We start from the raw sequence: 22,258 nt of genomic DNA, 5'->3' as shown, positions 1-22,258 counted from the left end.
GATGACGATTTTTTTTTTGAATTTAGGGTAGGATATGGATATGGGTGAATTTAGGGTGGGATATGGATTATCATCTCTCACCCGCTTAACCACCCTGTGGATATCCAAAATTAATATTTATAATTAATTTTTTATTAAGTTAATAATTATTTAGGTCATTAATGATTTCCCTTCAAAAGTATATTTTTTTTATCAGAAATTTTACTTAATTTTAATATCATGCTGTTATTTAGGAAAAGTAAAACTTGTGTTTATATGGATATTGTTATTTTCACTAATCAAAGTAACTTATTTTTGTTAGTTTAATCAATAATATAATGCGTTGGTGGTTTCTTTGTAGTTGGCGTGGCGTATTTGTATGGTCACTTGCTTTGCAAAGACACTTTGTTGTTGGATATATATTGGGTTGCTATTTGTCAACACATATTGTTACTTGAATTATGTATGCTTTTTAATTTTATCGCCACAACTTTTTTACGATATATTATCTTTAAATTTCATAAGCTGTGAAAATATCCAACGGGTACCCACTTCACCCGGTAGATATGGATATAAATGGATGAAAAAATATTAAATGGATAAGAGTGGGATATGGATGACCATAAATTAAGGGGGTGTTTGGTTGGGGGGTATGGAATGGATTGGAATGGATATCATCGATTCAAGTGTTTGGTTGACCACTTTTGGAATGGATTTAGAAACCCAAGGGTTTCTCAATCCACCTCAATCCCTTGGAATCCCATACTCTACTCCTCCCCCAAGTTTCTAAATCCAATCCCCCTTGGATACAAAACCTAAAATTAAGAAAGAAAAAAAAAACCCAAATTGCTGTTGTTCTACTCTACGTAAGTCTTTATCTTCTACTTTCATAATATTTTTTTTTGCTTTTATAAAAAATTTGCTTGCGATTGTTTATAGGTATACATGATTCGTTGCAATAATACATGTGTCTATTGCTTTAAACAATATTTACGGGTTGTATGACGACTCGTATGACAATTGCCTTAAAAAATTGTGTTGTTGTATAAGTAATATTGAAATATGCACATGATTGAATTATTTTCGCAGGATTGAATAGTAGAGTTATTTATTTGACAGTTCACGCTTCATTCCGTCTGTTGATTGAATTACAATCCATTACAAAATTGAACCAAACAAGTGTTAAAAGGTATGGGGTTCTAACTCCATTCCATCCTGGATTCTCATCCCAATCCATTCCATTCTCACACTTTGAACCAAACAGCCCCTAAATGGATATGAATATAGATATAGCTCAACCCCATCCATATTCCACCCATTATCATCTCTAAAGTAGACTATAGCCTCCCGTATCCATTATCTTTCACAACATTCATGGTTGGTATATCTTGAAAACGAAAAGCCCACTTAAAAAATACACACACAAAATATCTAAAAACTTTTGAAAGACGGTTTCTCCATCCAGATCTAATACCGATAACAAGAGCAACTTGACTGATCTAAATAAACAAATAGTCTCGTTCAAGCATTTATCGTGTGTCGCCGTAGTGGACCTCACCTCAATAAAATCGACCAAGATGGAATTTGAAAGGAAAGAAAATGAAAGGACAGAAATATACTCCGTATGTTTACATCAATCAACCATCTATGAAGAATACTCCGTATGTAACTAGATGACATCAGAGATGGTTACATTTCAATACAGCTTGGAATGACAATTTGCCTTTTTAAATAAGACATAACACAACAAACAAACTGGAAATTTTGGAGGAAACTATGGAAGATGTTTCGGGCAACTCTAGAGTCGGCATTAGAGTCACTCAAGTCGGTTTCCAATCAAGTTCTACAAGTTTCGGCCTTTTGGGTCATGTCAAAATATTGACGAGATGAGAAAAAGGCGACAATGCTAACAGACATTACAAAACAAACAGATTGGAAAATTAGAAACAACTCCAATACGGGTATTGAATATGACTACATGACGATGAGATAGCGACTCTAATGTCCAGGTTAATGTCGATTCATAAAGAAAAAAAGAAATAAATAACAGTTCCAGCTACTCTGATGGAGTGGGTCCAGACGTTGATTCAGGACGAGTCTCAGAGAGAGTGCAGCGAACATCTTCTATCATCTTTAAAAGATCAGTCATCTTAGGTCTTTGATCAGGTACTCTTGCGACACAGGATAATGCGATCTGCAACATCTCAACCATCTCTTCTTCAACATGAGGATACCTCAGAAGTTCAAGGTCAAACACTTCGGCAGTCCACTCCTCACGGACCACCGAGTGGACCCACCTCACCAAATGAACAAGTTCATCACCTCCGGTTGCATGGACTGGTGATTTACCTGTAAGCAGCTCGAGTATAAATACTCCTAAACTGTATACATCAGCTGCTTGGGTGGCCTTCCTGGTGTCGGTCACTTCGGGTGCTCGATAACCCGCTGCACGGGAAATAGGTGGGGCCAGTGGGGTCATCACTTGGGCCAATCCAAAATCGGAGACACATCCATGTTTTTGGGTGTTCAGAAAGACGTTCGAGGATCTAATGTTACCATGGACAAACTTGCCTCCATTAGTTGAGTGGATATGAGCTATTCCCCGAGCAGCTCCAAGGGCTATCCTCAACCGTGTTTCCCAGTTCAAAGGTATCCTCTCTTCTCCTTTTTGACCTGTAAAATCGTCAATGTATAAGAGAAAATGTACCTCATTGTCATTCACTAGGAAGTAGGATCAAGATATAGGCACAGCACTAGTACACAAATACACAATACAAAGGAGAAGGAGATTCAAACTTGCAACATCTCCAATCAAAAGCTCTCGTCATCTATCACTAACTAATTCACTACGCTAACAACCTCATCAGTAGAATGTTGAATGACCAATGTTACCACAAAATAGACCATGGGGCGGCAAGCACTTAACTAGAGTAGTCATCGAAAAATAGAGGCCCATTGGCACAAAAATGCCAGGAAAATGTTCTAATGACAACTTGAGATCATTGAATTGGGCACATTACGAAAGATTTGCACGAAGATATAAGGCTCAAAATTGGCAAAGCAATGTACAGACATCAGTGGCGGTGCCGGGATTTGAACTTAGGGGGTCAAAAAATTTTAGGGGGGCGAACGACTAATTTTATAAGGTACACTCGAAAAAATTTCATTCGCCGGGGAGGCGACCGCCCCTGCTAGCCCCCCTAGCTCCAGCTCCAGCTCCACCACTGACAGTCATAGTTTGAGACTTTGACTCTTGTGAAGACCAATAATCATAAACAAGACTTCAAAAAGAGAGTAATTCGAAAGAACAATGGCAAGAGGAAAAATGAAACTATGCAAATTACAGAGATAAGACAGTGACTTACTGTGAAGCATTGCAGAAACACTCCCCTGGCTGCAATGATCATTTACCATGAGTTTTTCATCCTTTGAGTAGTAATAAGCTCGAAGTGCCACCACATTCTCATGTCTAATGCTTCCAATCAACTCCATTTGTTGCTCAAACTCTCTCTTCCCGGCACTCACCTCTTTCAACCTCTTCACAACAACAACATTAGCATCCTCTAAAATCGCCTTATAAGACATTCCAAACGTCCCCTTTCCCAAAACTTCAGCAGACGCCCTCAACAAATCCTCCAAATCAAACGCGTAATTACATCCCTCAAAGAAGACAAGCCCGTTTCTTGAACCTTGATCACGTGATAATGCTTTCTCGGGTGACATACTACCCTTGGGGAATTTACCAGTAAACCCCTCGTCACCATCCTTTCTTCGGGAACAACAAGCAAAGAACAAACACAAAAATGCCACAACTCCAAGCACACCGCACCCAATCACAACCCCCAAAAACCATCTCTCCCTCCACCAATTCTTACCCTTTGACTTTGATTTCGGCAATGGTGACAAATCAGACTGAGCAACACTAGTATTAGAATTAGAATCCACGACAGCAACATTATTCCCTACAAATGACGAACTAGGAAACCTTTCCATAGACTTGGGTACACTACCACTCAAATTATTATTCGACAAATCCAGTTCCTCTAAATTAGGCAAACCCAGGTCAGGAATCTCCCCAGAAAGCGAATTATTCGCCAAATTTAACGACATTAACTGTGACATCTTCGACATCGATTTGGGTATTCCCCCACTAAACCTATTATTAGACAAGTTAACCACACTCAAATTCTTCCAAACAGAAAAATCATCAGGCAACACACCACTAAAATCATTAAACTGCAAGAACAACATAGACAAATTCTTCAACTTCCCAAAATCCTTAGGAAAACCACCACTAATCCTATTCTCCCTCAAACTAAGCACCTGCAAGGCCGATAGCCGGCTAAGCGTATTAACCGGAATCTCACCGCTAAACCCGACAGCTGGCAGCCTTACCCCAATAACACGTGTCGATTCGGCATTACAAGTAACACCAGTCCAATTTTTACACACTGGATTAGCTTCACTCCAATTAAGGGTATGAAAATGAGGCAATTTAGTTACAAAATCTAGCAATGCTCTCTTATCCTCTTCTAAAACCTCAGCATTTCCTCCAATAATTCCAAAAATACCCCCCAAAATTAGCATTAATTTCACATAAATTACAAGCAGCTTTAACTCACCCCTCATTTTTTTTCCCCTTAAAAATAATTTTTGAATTTTTTTTTCTTCACTTCAATGAACAAACCTGCAATATATAAATAATGTGCATGAAATTAAACTTCTATAGTTTCAAATATAAATTTCGCGCTAATATTTAGCAGAAAATTATCCAAACAAAAAAAGAAAAAGGGAAAAAAGGGTAAAATTGTCCCCTAAAAAGCAGGGAAAAATATTGAATTCATACACAAAAACACTACGGAAAAGTCGATGTATTTTGAATTGTTTAAACCCAGAAAAAAGCAAAATAAAGACAAACCCAGTTACTTTTTCACTGTTATAAAAAAATGGGCTTGTTGAAAATAACACATTTTGACAATTGTAAAAATCGAGGTAAAACAAAAATTGAATTAACCGATAGAAAACAACAAACACTACAACACAAAAAGAAGAACCGAATCTCCAACACACTTTTTTTATCTACTTATTTTATAAAACCAAAGCATTAGTAATAGTAGTGGTTGTAGCATTGTAGTGTAACTCCCCTGAGAGTAGTCGAGTTGGTCTCTTGTAAAACGGTTTTATATTAAACTAATTTCTCCGTTCTATTAATTTGTACACCTTGCTATTTTAATCCATGATAAACAAATAATTAGAACGGAGTGAGTAGTATAAAGCCATTTGTTAGAAACATATACTTTTTCCGTCTCAGTCATTAGTATTCATTGTGAGTAATATTTTAATCAAAGATAAACAAATGATTGAGACGGATGGTTAGTTTAAAAGAGGACGGTCTTAAGTGAAGATGGACGGAAATGAAAGAATGCAGTAGTAGATAGGAGTACATACCTGTTAGTTTAAAGTGAAATGGTGGGAGTAGATCTGAGTGGAGTGGGAAGAGTGGCAGAAAATGGAGAGAGAGTGAGTGAGGAAGTGGAAGGGGTTTATGATGATGAGGAAGGGGATATCATATGGGAGAAGAAGAAAGGGTGAAGTGACAGGAAAATAAATGATGTGTGTAACGTGACTTTTTAATGTCCAACTGTTAATTAATGTGTCATGTATGTGTGATTAGTTATTAGTATTCCGTTTTAGAAATGAAGGGGTAAAATGAATGATGAATGGAGAAAGTGGGGGTGGGGAACTTCATAATAACGGTAAATGGTGGGTTAATTAAATATTCACTCACCGACGACAAGTCAATTTAATTTTACATTTTTATTTTAATGAATGTTTATAATTGCCCGAATTCTCATTTTAGATGGATAAGAAAATTCTCACTTTAGACGGACATTAGCCGTCTAAAGTTATAGATGGATGGTGTTCCTCTCGCAAAATAAGAGTGGATAGTGAAAGTGAGTGGGAAATGGATACCTCACTTACCCTCCCACTTACATTTTGTACATTTTGTGAGAGTGTCACTATCCGTCTATAGCTTTAGACAGATAGTGTTCATCTACAATGAGACAGATTGTTATAATTGTGATGAGTCAAAAAAAATGGGTGTGATCTAGATATGGTAAATAGGTTATTTGGATTGGATTTGAATCGCGTCATTTCGAATCAACAGTTTATCGGGTTATTATAAAATCATTTTGGATTAGGATTTTGCCTCAACTAACATTTCAGGTCATTTTGAGTCTACCGGGTTACTTCAAGTTGGGCTTGTCGTGTCAAGGGTTAGGCTTATCAGGTTGAATCATTCAGGTTGGGTCAATTTTATCAAGTTTAAGCAATACCTATTACAAGGGTTAGGCTTATCAGGTTGAATCATTCAGGTTGAGTCAATTTTATCAGGTTTAAACAACACCTATTTGTAATATTTATATTTTTTACAATTTTTTAGTTAAGATGATTATATCGTTTTAAACTTAAAAATAAGTCAAATCAGATATAAAACAAAAGTAAAACGCCTAGGAAATAGCAAAAAACATATTTCATTTATTCAAGTAGAGTGTTATTTGACCCGTTTGAATCTTAAAATTATACAAGTGTATATATTTTCTTCGGTCATTTTATACGCAATTATTTGTTTGAATCTTAAGAAAGTAATTCGCATATATGAGAAGAAATAGCATGAATCTATTAAAACGAATAAGTAAGAAATTACTCCCTTTGTCTAACCATTTTTGCCTTTTTTTTAATTTTCTTTTGCGAGTGGTATTTTAATCAAAGACAATAAATAATTAAGATAGAATGAGTATTAAGACATCTAAATAATTAGGAAAATATATTTTAAAAAATGAAAAATACAACCTAAGGAACCAAAAGTGGAAATAATTTTTAACCATGTATTAATTGCATAGATAAATGTGTAATAGTCCTTAATTTCTAAGTTAATACCAAATTCAGAAGATATTAAATGCTTAAATAAAATCCATTTTTTTGACCATTAATTACGCAGTAAATCTTGCTTAAGACTGAACAAATACTACCACATAAGGGTAATAAAGACAAAACTTTTAGCATTACTTAGACAACTTGCAATGTGATTTAGTAATTTAACCTGCTTTCAACTTAAAACGGATAGTGTTCGCCTTAAATGAGAATTTATCCTAATCACACTTAAATGTTTTTCTAAGTGGAATAAAGTAACTAAAATTTTGGTACACAATAATAAACCAGAAATTTTGCACAACTTTCTCATTATAGACGGGAGATATCCGTCTATAGTTATAAACGAGCCAAATATCCACTCATTTTAAGTATATGACAAGCAACAAGTTGCATGGTTAGGCTAAAAAATGTTAGCATTTAAGTATATTTGATCCGCCTTTTACTTTAGACAGATATATCCGTTTATAGTGATATTAATGGGAAATTTTGATATACTTATCCGTCTATAGTGAGACTAATGGAATTTTTGATCAATTAGTCTTCCTATAGACGGGTCAAATATGCTTAAAGTGATGACATTTTGAATCCCACCATACAGCTTATTGTTTGTCTTATATTTAAAGTGGTTGAATATTTAACCCGTCTATAACAATAAACGGATATCCCCGTCTACCATGAAAATTTGTGAATTTTGATATACTTGGAAAAAACACGAGTGAAAAAAGAAAAAGATGCCCAGATAGTGAAAAAGAAATTATGGTTGGGCCCGGATGAGTTGGCTAACGAGCAAAGGTAACGTAGGACCAATTTATATGAGCCCAAAATATTTGGTCCCAAATGTTTGGATTTAGATAAATCCGAAGCACACTAACATTTACTTAAAGTTCACTCCATTATTTGATAGTAATGGCATAAAAACATGTACAATCAAGAGGATTTACCGCCTCTTAACACTCTGTCTCATATAAGAAAATATCCTTTATTTTCTTCTATTGTGGAATTAATGTGGAATGTCTTCTTAAAAGGAGGATGAAGAATACTTCTTCTAATTTTAGAGGAAGGTATGTATTGACCCTGTGTCATTCAACCAATTAATATTTATCATATAATATCCAATTCTTTAATTTTTCTTTATATTGAAGTTTATAGTGTTGTGGTTAATGTAAGAGGAAGAGGAACATTTCCTCTCCATTGTGAGAAAATATAAGAGAAGAATAGATGATGCATATAGTGGAAAATGAAGTGGATAAAAAGTGAGTGATGTATCAAAAAATTAGAAGGAAAAAAGAAAAATAAGAGGATCAAAACATCGTCTCTATTATACATGCTTTAACGGGTAATTATTCCTCTATCTTAATTATTTTAGGTTGATAAATGTTCGAAATGGAGGAAGCGATAAATTGGGCTCTCTTAATACAATCATATTGTATAAATTAATTATAAAAAGCGTCACATATTAAAACAAACAGATAAATAAGACAAGAGAGTTTCATTCCCTAAACATGTTTTTTGCGATTTTGTCTCAACTATCTGTTTGACCCGTTACCAGCGATGAAAGTGAGCATGCAAGCTGATACGGCTGTCGCAACCCTATCAAAAATAAACCAACAGGCTCTAACTAATGCAGCAGAGGCAAGTCGGGTATCGTATCCACAGGGAGGCGGTCATTATCTACTCGCTATTCTAGTTTGTCTACGGTCACAATTCGGGGGTTTGAGTGGATTTCTAAACTAATGAACGATATTAAAAAGCAAGGATTGAGAAAGGAGATTAACTAAATAGAGAGAAATATGCAGGATGTCGGTTCACCATGATAGATGCACAAGTCAGCTAAAGGTAGGTCAAACGGTCTGATGTGAGAAGGGTAAAGGAAAGGTCTTTCCGGTCCGCTATCCGCCCTAAAATACAACTAGCTTAGCTTTCAACCTCACTAGTGTAGTCTATTACTCATAACAGGTCTATTCATTTCAATCTTCCGATCTAGGTCTGAACTTAACCAGATTAACTAAGTCAGTTGCATGCATTCAACCAAATGATTATAGTTATATTGTTAATGAAACAATTCTCACATTAAATCTCCTAAACCAACTATTGCATCATCGCTATACTACCATGGCTCCCCTAATCCTAGCATTAAGGGATTAGCTAAGCATAACAAATAAAACAAGAACGAGAAATAAGGCAAGAACAAGCATGATGAAGAAATAAGTAAAAGAGAATTAATATAAAAGAGAGAGAAAGGTTTCAAAGAATTAGATCCGGAAAAATAGCAGAGCCAAATAACCGTCTGAAAGAGGGTCCAAAAGAAGAGAGAGAGAGAGAGAGAGAGAAAGAGAGAGAGAGAGAGAGAGAGAGAGAGAGTTTAAACCTAATGACGTCCTTCCTATTTATAGGAAAGATAATTATTTGACCTAAGATACATAACAAGATAAGAAAATCTCGCGTCATATAGAAAAGTACTCGATCGAGGACTTTAGAACTCCTCGATCGAGTAACTCCTAGCAAAAACCTCTCGATCGAGGCCATTAGGTACTCGATCAAACACTATCAAAAATGCACCATTCGATCGAGGGGTTTAGGTACTCGATCGAACAAGATAGTACTCGATCGAGTACTTTCCAGCGCACAATTCCTGCTTCGCGCACTGAACTTCAAACGGCTGCCATTTCTTCGTTACTTGGGCAAACAGAGCGTTTCCGGTGGCGTTGGAAAGCTAAGAAGATAAGATTTCATCTCCATTTGGAATCACTTGAAAATCAATTGTAGAACTCGAGATATATCTCTTCAAAGTAGGCACTAGTAATTTGAAACTCTTCATTTGCTCGCCTAGCTACCTTAGTTCTATGCGCATATCAAAATAGTAGTCTCCAAGCTCCGACTCAACTCATATCCTAAATGCATGAATATGGACATGTATTAAGCTTGATTATGCTCATCTCCGGTTCATACCTGCAAATAATACAAGAGAAACCAAAGTAGACAATTCGGGGGACATTTGTAGCTAAACACTACTAAATATGCATAGAGATGCGTGCAAATATGGTATAATAAGTCAATATAAAATGCACGCATCACAAGCTGTCAGACTGGCACGTCCAATGGCTCATTTTAGCTCAACACGAGATTGACACGGCTCAACATGGCACGATACGTCATGGGTCGTGACAAGGCTGAACATTGAGAAAGAAGATCGTGCCTAGCTAGCAAAGGTACAAGTAGTAGTGTACAACACGACACGATCCACTTAGGCACGCTAAAAATACAGAGAAATAAGGCTAAAATAAAAAAACTGCTTGGCACGCCTAAGCACGACACGCCATGAGTCGTGGGGTGGTGCCTGAGCCGCTATTTCCATTTTAATAGACTTTACGAAGCCCATTTTTCTGTGTCTAGGCCGTGTTATTTTTTTCTCGAACCATGGTGTACAAGCACTAGCCAACGCGACCCACTTCCATTGGCCCGACAGAGCTCACTCTTGTACTACCCGTTAGTTATTTAAGATGGATATGTCCATTATCTTAAATACACATCTGTGTTATAGGATAAGAGTATTCATGTACGTTTGGAGAATGAGGTTTGGAATCTGTACAGATTTTATTTTAGTGTTGATCTGAAAGTTGCATTGTTTTTCTTTTATAATTTAGTAGAAGTTGCATTGTTTATTTACACACTTTTTTTTGGCAATCGAAAATAAAGGGTTCCTACATTCTTATGGCCTGACGAGCAAACTCATGAGCAGTTCTATTCAAGCTCCTAGGTAGATAACTAAAGCATAAACAGTGAAAGCCTGCAAACAAAAGAAATATGCTTTCAAGAATCTCTTTAATGAAATGATGTGGGCTCTCAATACCCGCAAGTTGATTCAGCAGTTGAAGACAATCAGAACTCAAAAAAGACGTTCAAGTGTAGTAGTCCACGGTCACGCGCCGCCCACGCCAAAATTTTCCGAATTCCGAACGCGCCAGCTTGAAGAGTCGACTCCGCTCTAGCCTTGACACCTCCTTCAAAGAAAATATCTCCTACCCCCATCATAGACAACGCAACCAATAGCGCATCACAAGAGATATGCCAACTCGCGTCCACCTTCACCCTAACAGCTTGACATTGCCCAGATCCTCCAATAACACAGAAAGAGTGACATTCGCGAATCCTAACCTGACTACCATCATTCCTACTTGGACCAACTATAGTATCCCCCTCCTTTCCTTCATCACTCAATTGAGTAGCGTTAAGTGCCGTAGCCATTGTTTGTGACCATAGCTTAAAGAACGGCAGGGGATTAAACTTTTCACCTCTAAATATAACATTATTACGTAACACCCATAACCCCTAAACAGTCGCTAGAAACGGCAAAATCCGATGTTCACTCTCCTTAAGCTTACCCAGGCCAAGTAATGAATTCAATTAATGATTCATTCTCCAACATCCATATTCGAACTCTGGCTCGTATTAATGCAAAATGCAGAGCCAGCCCAAACCTTTGTTGCTATATAGCAATCCCTAAAAAATGTGCTAACGACTCAATCTCATTCTCATCCTTACCACAAAGCTGACAAGAGTGATCCACCAACAAAATCCTTTTAGCAAACTCACTCCCTAGTGGGAGAGAGTTTGTAAGTATCTTCCACACCAAAACATTTCACATATGAGGATCAGGTACGCACCGGAATCGAGATTTACAAAAACTCTTGCCTGTAGCGCTTAACCTTGTCCTATCCTTAAGCGACCCTTCAGTTCCATAAACCTTCCAAACATAATCCATAATAAGATTAAGACCATGCATGATACTTTGCGAACCCCATAACATATTTCAACTATTCTTAACCATTGACCCATCAGAGTATATTCATTTAATCCAAACAACTTCTCCCTGAAAACACGGCAAAACAGAGACCCTTACACCGAAATCAACCTCCAAGCATGTTTATTTTCACACTTATTTTACGATCTTCACCAAAATTTGAAAATTTTCTTACAACACCATCCCATTCTCTTTGGGGCAAATTTAGAATACAATTGAGTATCATTTCCTAGACCCCTGCTACCGGAGATGAGATTAAAGTCTTGCGCTCAACTTTTCGTATATACCACCCTAATAATTATTATTATCATCGTACAATAATTTTACACAATAACTATTATAAATTACTGACATATATTATCGTGAGATTGACAGTGTAGTTAGAAGTGTTCCTTTGTCGAGGATTTAATACAAGTTTTTACTCCGTCCGATTCACTAGAAAATACTATTTGTCGAATGCATGTGGATAGTATTTTAATTAAATGGTATAATTCCACAGAACGAGAAGGAGTAATCAATTATCGAAGAACAATTATACACAAAATAAATTATCATAGTATAAAAGCCATGTTTTTTCTTGGCTTTTGATTGGCTGCTGAGTTTCTATATGTGGGTCCCTCTATGTTTCCTATTCTATTTAATTACCCTCTTTCTTCAACCCAATTCCAATTCATATCGCCTATTCCTATTTTAATTTCTTATGTTAAAATATAATTTAAAATATCACAATGTACATAAAAAATTATATTCAATGGGTCAGATATGTCAAATACCTTTAATATAATTCAAATAAAATACGGTTGTATATTATCTGATATTCAAATCTAATATTTATCAAATATTCGAATCTTCAAATATGGACTATTTATATTGTCACGGTATTGAACACTTAATCACGCTCAATTATATATTCATATATCTAATGATAGCGTCTGGTATTATTGCCAGTAAGTGGATTATACATCTGATGTATTACCACCAATTCATAGTTTCTGAGCATTATAATAATTTTTTTGAGTTTTGTTTTAAAAATTTTGAGTTTTAATATAAATTTTTTGAGTTTATTTATCTAAACATTAAACTCTAAAAAATTGCAATAATACTCAAAAATATTACATATAAGTTTAGTAAAATTTGAGTTTTGACGGAAAAAAATTAAAATCTAACTTATAAATTTTAATAAGCTAAAAAAAAACATACATATACTCAAAAACAAATAAAGTTTGTGGAAATAAGCTCAAAAAATATAAATATATGCTCAAAAACAAAAAAGTTGGAGGTAATACCTCCGATCTAAGTTTCTTTTTCTCTATTATTGCACGGGTATAAATCTAAAACAGAGAATTTAGTCTAACTAATTGACAGTTTGACTCACATTGACTGATTGACATATAGCCAAGTATGCTTATTTTGTGGTGGGCCAATAACCTATATAGGTTGTTTCACCAATTCTCATTGAAGACGGACATTTTTCGTCACAAGCTAAAAACGGGTTAAATGTCGCCATTTTAACGATAAAATGTGACCATTTTAATGACAAATTGTTATACCTTAGAAAATTGTTCTGGTAATTTTTTAGGTAAAATGGTAACATTTTCGTCTTAAATGGGTCACATTTTACCCCGTCTTCAACTTGTGACGAAATGTACCCGTCACAAGCAAGACACTTTGGTATTGTTTGGGCTTGTAGGCTCATACTTAGGGCATCCACAGTAGATGAACCCATTTTGAAGTTTGTCAAATGTCTTTTTTTTTTTTTTTGACAGCCGTAAAGAAAGGTATCCTACACACTACCAACCCGACTCTCAGAGTCGGATTTTATTATTACATTATTTGAATACGAAATTAAACTACAAAAAGGGTTAACAACCAAACAAGGTTTCTTAACGGGATGATCAGGGGCAGCAACTTGCGCGAACATTTCCTTTCTCTTCCTTTTCAACTGAGCTTCGGAGGAGTACCTGCGAGGCTGCGACAAGAAACACTTACGCCACAAGGACGTAGAAGTTTATGAAAGAGAGACCTACTTTTTGTGAAAGTAGATAAATTGTGTTTTGGAGATTCATCTAGGGATGGCAGTGGGTCGGGGACCCGACCCAGACCCTGAGGGTCGGACCCTAATGGGTCGGGTATGGGTCTCATTTTTTCAGGCCCAATGGGTATGGGTCGGTTATGGGTCTTAAGAAAATATTTCGGGTTCGAGTCCGGATCTAAGTTATGAGACCCATACCCGACCCTTAGACTCTTTATTTAAAAAATAAATAATTATTTAAAAAAAATAAATAATCAAAATCACAACTTTTCTGAATTTATACTGGCAAACCGTAGAAACAAAAGCAACTAAAGTCTTTTTCTCTTCCCTCATCCCATAAAGTGATAAAACCCAACCAAACTCTTCTGACAATACCACCACTCCACCACTGACACAAGAAAACCACCACCACAACACTGATACGTGACTGGCAACCACCTCTATAATAGGCGGCGACCGACAACCACCATTGACGGCGGCAAGCGACGGTCAGATGGAGACGGCTATCAAGTACGGTATTGATTTTAGGGTTCTGAGTTTGATTCTTTCACATGTATTTGGAGGTAAGGTTAATTTAGGTCTTCGCTATCTTTCTTAATCTCTTTGGTATGTATATTGGATTTGGTAGTGTACAATAGAGATTAATAAACTCATAATTTTAAAATAGTATGATTTTTTTTTTAATATTATAGACCCATAGTTGTTAATCATGTTCTTAAAGTGGCTGAAACTCAGACCCGTGGGTAGACCTGGACCCGACCCTTACCCATAGGGTCCGGGTATGGGTCCTCAAATTTTAGACCCTTGCGGGTCTGGGTCGGGTATGACTCCAAAGGGAAAATCCCGGGTCGGGTCCGGGTCTGGGTGGACCCGACTCAGACCCTAACCATTCTCATCCCTAGATTCATCCCCTTGGCTTTGATTCTTCTTGGAAGTAGTCATTTTCCATTTCTCGCGCGCATGATGAGCATAGAGGTACCTGCAAAAAGTAGGAGTAAACTGGGCGCATGATGGTTTCCCAGACGAGTAAATCTTACACTTTTTAGGACGAGCTGAAAAGGTGAAAGGTTCATGGTCATTTGAGTCATTCTGAGCTCGAGGGCAAAAAGAAGTAGCCTTTTCATTAACGCGACAAACAAGGACACTTGGATCATTAACAACACCCTTTGTGTTATCATGGCGGATATGAGTAACAGGAGGAGAAAAATTGTCACAAGTTGAGGACGCGCTTGAAGTCGTGACCCCCGCATCGGACGCGCTCGCGCATGAACTTACATTGATATTATAGGACAAAGTCATGTCTTCATTTATTGCCCTCATCATCTTAGATTTCCACTTTTTATGACATCTCCTTTTCTTCTTCTTATTACCGCATTCTTTGATAGTGTCATTCTCCTTAGTATCCTCACTCTCCTTAGTATCCTCACTCTTTAGGATCCGAATTGTTAAAATTGTCAAATCTCGTTTACGGTAAAAACTCATCTTTTTACCATCAAGCAACTGTTTATAAGGTTGCACGGGGATCCTTAGACGGGAACTACCACATCCCTTTTTTGCGAACTCAAGAGCTGACTTTTTAGCACAAAAAATTTGAAACCCCTTCTCCTCCATAGTCACACTCTCACTATCCTTCATACTCACATCACTTTGATCTTCCATCACCTCCGTGATCCCGCTTTCACTATCTTTTATACCCACGTTAGATTCCGAGATATGGATATGCTTCTTATTGTTCCCATCCACACAATCATTAGTAGCAACCTCCAACACTCTTTTACCATTTTTCTTGATGAGAAGGTGACCTCTTACCACATCTAATTCCCTTAACACGTCCTTATTACTAGGTTCTACAGTTAAGGCCTCAACCAAATCCAATTCAGCCTTCAAAAACCTTTTCAACTTTATAGAAGCAACCGCCCTACGAAAAAGTGCCTTTACATTCCGAGGAAAAGTGTCCAAAATCATGGAGCACATACCCGAAGCAGCTTTGTATTCCTCCGCCTTTCGGGCACATGCACCATATTAGACAGAGGGAGACAAATGAGGTCGATAGTGATTGAATATCTTCGCCTCCAACATTTTCCAAGCCCAAACTAAGTTGTTTACAAGCTTCATTATAGCAAGCTGCGGCCATATCAAACTCATTTTGCCTAAAAAAACTGTTCCCCGTATCTTTAAGCTCCCTCACCTCAGTTAGGAGGCTCCGAGCCGACCCCTGTATTTTCATAAAAGAGCCTAACATCCAATCCCCATCCTTCTCCATAAACCCATTGCTTACATGGGCACAAACAAAAACTTCCAGAAATTTATGATGAACCGTAGAAGGAGACATAATAAGAGTACCGAAGTAGTGGGTACAAACAGCCTTAATACCAATTAAATAGAAATAAAAAATAAGAGGTAAAAATCCTCAATACCAACAAATTCCTCAGCAAAAAAGACATAAAAGAAAAGCTATCACCATCAAAAAGTGAGTCCAAACAAACTCACCACAGAACCTTAGGAAGAAATAAAAGAACACAACAAGAAGATCAAAGCTGAGATTATACACGCAGCCACGGAGAGTCCAGCAAGTAAGGAACGAACGATGAAATCCGAGAAAAAGGAAAAGTGAAAATGGGTAGCCAACCTGGACTGATGAAGATGAAAGCCGATCGATCGAATCGCTGAAGACTGCAGCCGAGAAAGAGTAAATGGGTTGGGGAGAACAAAAAACATCAACCACCGTATGTATTACTCGAGAAGCCAAGACCGAACACCGTCAATCAATGGCAAAAAAGCTGAAACTGTTTTGAGAAATTGATCGAAATCGAGTAATACCACAACCCAGGTAGTAGATGATAAAAAGAAACAGAGCAAAAAGAGCAAAAGAAAGAGAAACAGTGAAAAAGAATACCTCGCTGGCGACCAGAAACGTGTGAAACGGAGTTGTCGCCGGCGAGAAGGCGATTTCGGAATGTTTTTTGGGATTTTGGGGGTTTTTTTTAGGGATTTTCGCTCTCTTCAGTTTTTGTCTTTAGATTGAGGTTTGTCAAATGTCAAATCATCAAAAACACAAACCTTTTTACAACAAACTTTTTACCAACAATAAGAAAGCTTCTTTAAGGTTTATACAAGGGACCCACCCTCTCTCTTACCTCTCTCCACAAACCATTTGCATATATTAGAAGTATTTGCATGAACAAATCGGTTCATCCTTTTACAACAATAGAGGGGTTTGTTTCTAAAAAGTACACAAAACTTTGTTGACAAACCTCATTGTTGAGGGTGATCTAGGTAGCACAAAGACTCTTTTTAATCAGCCGTTTCGTGTCGGACACCAACACTCGTCGGGCTCACGCTTAAACACTGACGGAGTCTAAATTTTAGCTTAGGAGGGGCGAGAAATTTTAGGGGGCGGATGAATAATATAAGGTACACTCGAAAAAAATTCGAAAAATGTAACTAAAAACCTTGAAAATCTCAACCACCAGGAAGGCGAGGGCCCCTGCTTGCCCCCTAACTCCACCACTGCGCCTAAACATGTCGGATGCCTATAAAGTCGTGTTTAGCTTTCTTCATTTATTTAGGCACATGTCCGACGTATGTCCATGGTATTTGGGCACGTATTCGACGCGTGTCCTTGGTATTTGGACATCATTTAGGGTAAATGATGTTAGGTGATTTTACATGTAAAAGCGCCTTACACTATACTAAAATACCTACTTTTCTAAGAAAGTTTTTAAGATCTGTTTTGAATTATGGAGGTAAATTTATTTTTATGGTTAGTTTTATATTAATTATGCTAAGTTGTGTTATTGTCCTGTTGATGAAGTAACACCGTTTGATGAAAGAGGCTATGAAGAAAGAACAAGACATTACTTACTGCTATAAGTTTCGTTTAGTGTTTACCTTTTATTATTCTAAGCAATAGAAAATATTGATAAGCATACCTACATGATGATCAGCTAGTCTTACTTGTGACGGGTTAATCCCGTCACAAGCTTGTGACCTCTCACAAAAAAGGGAGAGGGACAAGATGGGGCACCCTCATGTGCTTCCCACTCACCTCTCAATGGACATTTTGTGAGAGGAAACGGTATCCGTCATAAGCTTGTGACGGATATCGCTCGTCTTCAATGAAATATTGTGCATGATCAAAGAATGGATCGAGTTTGGATATGGATGGATCGAGTTTGGATATTATTCGGGTTTTTTAATAGTGTATTTGGATATGAGTATTTAATTAATGAATCATGTATGTATTTTTAAAAGTTGGGTTGGGTCGAATTTTTTTTTTTTCAGGTTGATTCGATTATGGTTCAATCTGAGCCACAATTGGCATCCTAATTCTATCCCGGGTTTGCTAAAGATCGCCCCTAACTTTACTCATATCGCCCCTAGAAATTACCTTTTTGCCCTTAAACAATAAATAAGCAAAAACTTGTTTGTATTTTATTTCTTCTCGAGTTTCATATTTTATTAAAAACCTGTTGGGTTCCTTATGTTGATGATAACATGCCCATTTGATTTGTGTCATCTTAGTTTACCTTTTCAGGATATATGATCATATCAAGCATGGATTAAGAAGTGTTGAAGTTGTTAATCATCCCTTTGTATTAAGTCGTTGTGTCATCTAATGTACAAGCAAGAAAGTAGAGTATCTTAGTGTAATAGAAACAGTCCAGACGACTGTTGCTTTCACAAGTAAACAGCTGCTTGGATTATTGCCACAACTCGTAAAACTTGAAGTCCCATTTTATCTCTCAAAAGCCTTTCACGTGACTCTTATTTTTCAAAGATAAAAATCAGATTTTTATTAAGGAGATGGTCTTCAATAAAGAGTGGTTTGAATTATTATTTTCAAAATGTTTCCTCTTTATGCAAATTCAACCCTTTGGTTCTTTAAGAAAACAAAGAATGCTTTTTGCCATTTTGGTGTTAACTTGTCATCATGTGACTTGTCTTTTCTCTCTTTGTTTTCTGAATTTGCATGAGCTTTTAAGGATATCTTTCAAACCATCTTTCCCTATTCTTGCCTTTGCAAAAGAGCCCTCTTTGGTGTAAGCTTTGGGTGGTTGCAAATACCCTTCACATGTGAGGTCTTTGACCCTTCAAAACCCTAGCAACCTCCTCACCCATTTCCTCTATAAAAGGCGAGCCCCTCCTTCATAAATCCTTAAAATTTTCTGAATTAATTTTTCCAACTTTGCAAATTGTTTTTAAAGCATAAAAATCGTGTTTATTTGCAAAACCATTAAAAGTCTTCAAGTTGTTACAGTCGTGGCTACTGTTACTTTTATACTAAACTCTCTTGCTTAAGAATTGTTGATCTTGTAAAAGTTGTCCATCTCTATTCTTTGCTAAGAATATGTTAGTGAAAACTTGATCCTATAACATTCTAAGTGTGTTAGTAGAGTTTAGGACGGAGTAGTCTTTAACTCTTGGCAACCGGAGTAGGTTGTGAGTTGGCAACCGGAGTAGGTTGCGAGTTAGCTTGTCATAAGAACGGAGTAGTTCTTGTACTAGGTTTACAACCGGAGTAGGTTGGTGTCTTTTTTTGTAAGGGTCTTTTAGTTGTCGGAGTAGATCACTAAAAGAAAGCAATAAAAAGGTAGATTGGACGTAGGCACTTGAGTATTTGCCGAACCAATTCAAAAATCTTGTGTTCATTTGTTTTACTTTATTTCCGCTGCAATTTACTTTGTGTGTTTGTTTTGCTTTGCTTAACCTTAGAAGTAACAGTTCATCATACTGTCGCATTTGGTCTGCAGTCATATTCCACAAACTGAGACAACTAGATACAGTCAGAACGATTGTTACTTTCATACTTCAGCAAACATTCATCGTAATACTTGTTCAATCTTTCAATATTATTCAAAGTATCTTCTCATCTCTTTTGTCCTCGTAACTCTCTTTAATTCAATAAAGTTGGAGTTATAAATTTTTTAAATAGTACCTAATTCACCCCCTCCCCCTCTTAGGTACTTGAATCCATAAACTCAACAATTGGTATCAGAGCCTCGTGCTCTTGATCGAGGCTAATCGCCTTAGAGTTTGATTCGTGGGTAATGGATTCCGAGAAACACTCCAAGATCCCGGTCTTTACCGGTTCGAATTTTGGATGGTGGAAACTCAAAATGGAACATTACATCAAAAGTATCGATTATTAATGTTGGAACATCATCCAAAATGGACCTCTTGCCATTGAGGAAACCGATATTCTAAACGGTTTCACCAAGACAAAAGAGGAAAGAAATTACAATGAGAACGACTTCAAACTTGCCGAAAAGAATTCCAAAGCAATGTCGATTCTTCAACGTTGTGTTGGTGAGGGGGAATTTAGTCGTATTTCTGGATGTCCTACGGCAAAATCTATTTGGGATTCCCTTGTACTTGCATATGAAGGGACGTCACAAGTAAGAAAACACCGTATTGACCTTCTCATGCAACAATATGAGATGTTTAGAATGTCAAAGGACGAGTCTTTAAATAGTTTCTCTTCACGTTTTTCTTGTATTATTAATGAGCTTAAAAGTCTAGGAAGGAATTTCGAGTCCGAGGACATCATTCGAAAAATCTTTCGTAGTCTAACTCCTAAATGGCAACCTAAAGTCACCGCCATAGAGGAAGCTAAAGACTTGTCAACCCTATCTCTTCATGAACTAATGGGATCACTAATGGCTCACGAGTTTAACCTCGATAAGCATTATAGTGAGTCATCAAAGGGAAAGAGTCTCGCCCTCACATCTTCTCCAAGTGATGAAGAAGATGAGGAGGAAGACGAGTTTGCTATGTTCACAAGGAACCTAGCCGGGTTGGTCAATGGACAAGGTAACAAAAGGTTCACCAATAATTACTCGAAAAAACGCTTTCCTAAGAAACGACCTAACTCCACCGTGGGATGCTTTAAATGTGGTGATAAAACTCACCAAATTAAAGAATGTCCCAAGTGGGAAGAAATCAAATCTAAGGAAAGAAGAGAAAAAGTTAAAAAGGACTATAAACATAGAGTCATGAGTGCTATTTGGGGAATGTCTGACTCCGAGGAAGATGAGGAACTCATCGAAGAGGAACTTGAGGCTAAAATGTGTCTTGCAAATCATAGTAAAGAAAAAGTCTCAAAAACCTCAAAACTTGAACACTTAAGATGCCTCATGGCTAACCCCGACGATTCCGATTCCGATTCCGACAACGAGGGCTTGGTGAGAGGCGTCCGCAATTGGTACTTGGATAGTGGATGCTCTCGTCACATGACGGGTGATAGAAGCCAATTCCTCTCACTTAAAGCATACGATGGTGGCACGGTAAGGTTTGGTGACAACAAGAAAGGTGAAGTAATTGGTATTGGAAAGGTTGGTAAGTCATCCTTACTTTGTGTCGACAATGTGCGGCTTGTCAAAGGTTTGAAACATAATGTCCTTAGCATTTCTCAACTTTGTGATAAGGGTAATTTTGTTGAATTTCGTGCCAATATGTGTCAAATTTTTGATGCCACTACTAATGAACCAATACTCGAAGGAAGACGTGTCAAAGATGTGTACTTAACTAATTTGAACTCTCTATCCGGTCACACCATGTCTTGCATGAGTGTAATGAACAATGATCCTTGGTTATGGCATAAAAGGTTTGGTCATGTTAGTACAAAAACTCTTAATACCCTTAAAAGATTTGACTTAGTTGAAGGCATTCCAAATATAAAGTTTGATTTTGATAAAGTGTGTGATGAATGTGCTAGAGGTAAACATGTTAGAAGTTCCTTTAAATCCAAAAGAATTATGAGTACATCTCAACCTTTGCAACTTTTACATATCGACTTGTGTGGACCAATTAGAACTAGAAGTAGAGGTGGTAGTCGTTATGTGTGTGTCATTGTTGATGATTACTCTAGGTTCGTTTGGGCACTCTTCCTAAACTCTAAGGATGAGACATTTGATGAGTTTCTAATTTGGTTAAGAAAGATTCAAAATAAACTTGGTTTAAAACTTGTTTCAATGAGAACCGATCACGGAACCGAATTCGAAAACTCATCATTTGGTGCTTATTGTGATGACAATGGTGTAGACCATAACTTCTCGGCTCCTAGAACCCCACAACAAAATGGTGTGGTTGAAAGGATGAATAGAACCCTTGAAGGAATGGCTAGAACAATGTTATTATCTAGTAAGTTGCCTAAGAACTTTTGGGCCGAAGCGGTAAATACCGCTTGCTACATTCATAATCGTGTCATGATAAGGAGTATATTGAATAAAACTCCCTATGAATCGCTACGTGGAAGAAAACCCAACATTTCATATTTTAGATGTTTTGGAAGCAAATGTTTTGTTCATAACAATGGTAAAAACAATTTGGGCAAGTTCGATCCACGTAGTGATGAAGGAGTATTTATTGGGTACTCCGATCATAGCAAGGCCTATAAAGTTTAAAAATAAACGAACCTTGTTAATTGAAGAAAGCATCCATGTCATTTTTGATGAATCTAGTGTGCTTGGACAGGTACAACACATGGATGATGATGATTAGGATGAGGA

At 37.0% G+C, this 22,258-nt stretch overlaps 1 protein-coding gene across 1 annotated transcript; it reads right to left on the bottom strand.

The window, feature by feature from the left end:
- Nucleotides 1-1,895: 1,895 nt before the first annotated feature.
- Nucleotides 1,896-5,618, bottom strand: LOC141587379 (putative inactive receptor kinase At4g23740). The gene is made up of 3 exons (XM_074408855.1): nt 5,428-5,618; nt 3,345-4,666; nt 1,896-2,652 (listed from the first exon to the last, which is right to left on the bottom strand). Exons 2-3 carry the CDS (start codon nt 4,606-4,608, stop codon nt 2,036-2,038), a joined length of 1,881 nt encoding a protein of 626 aa, XP_074264956.1. The 5' UTR covers nt 4,609-4,666; nt 5,428-5,618; the 3' UTR covers nt 1,896-2,035.
- Between the last annotated feature and the right edge of the window lie 16,640 nt (nt 5,619-22,258).

Source organism: Silene latifolia, chromosome 6, assembly GCF_048544455.1.
Source record: "Silene latifolia isolate original U9 population chromosome 6, ASM4854445v1, whole genome shotgun sequence".
NCBI classification, from domain to species: Eukaryota; Viridiplantae; Streptophyta; class Magnoliopsida; order Caryophyllales; family Caryophyllaceae; genus Silene; species Silene latifolia.
This window is presented reverse-complemented; position numbering and strand designations above follow the sequence as displayed.

What these genes read in the sequence shown, in the direction of transcription:
- LOC141587379 (XM_074408855.1), bottom strand. Translation starts at nt 4,608, where the DNA reads ATGAGGGGTGAGTTAAAGCTGCTTGTAATTTATGTGAAATTAATGCTA. An exon ending in TGTTTCTGCAATGCTTCACA is followed by an intron (nt 2,653 to 3,344) that starts GTAAGTCACTGT and finishes ACGATTTTACAG; the next exon opens with GTCAAAAAGGAGAAGAGAGG.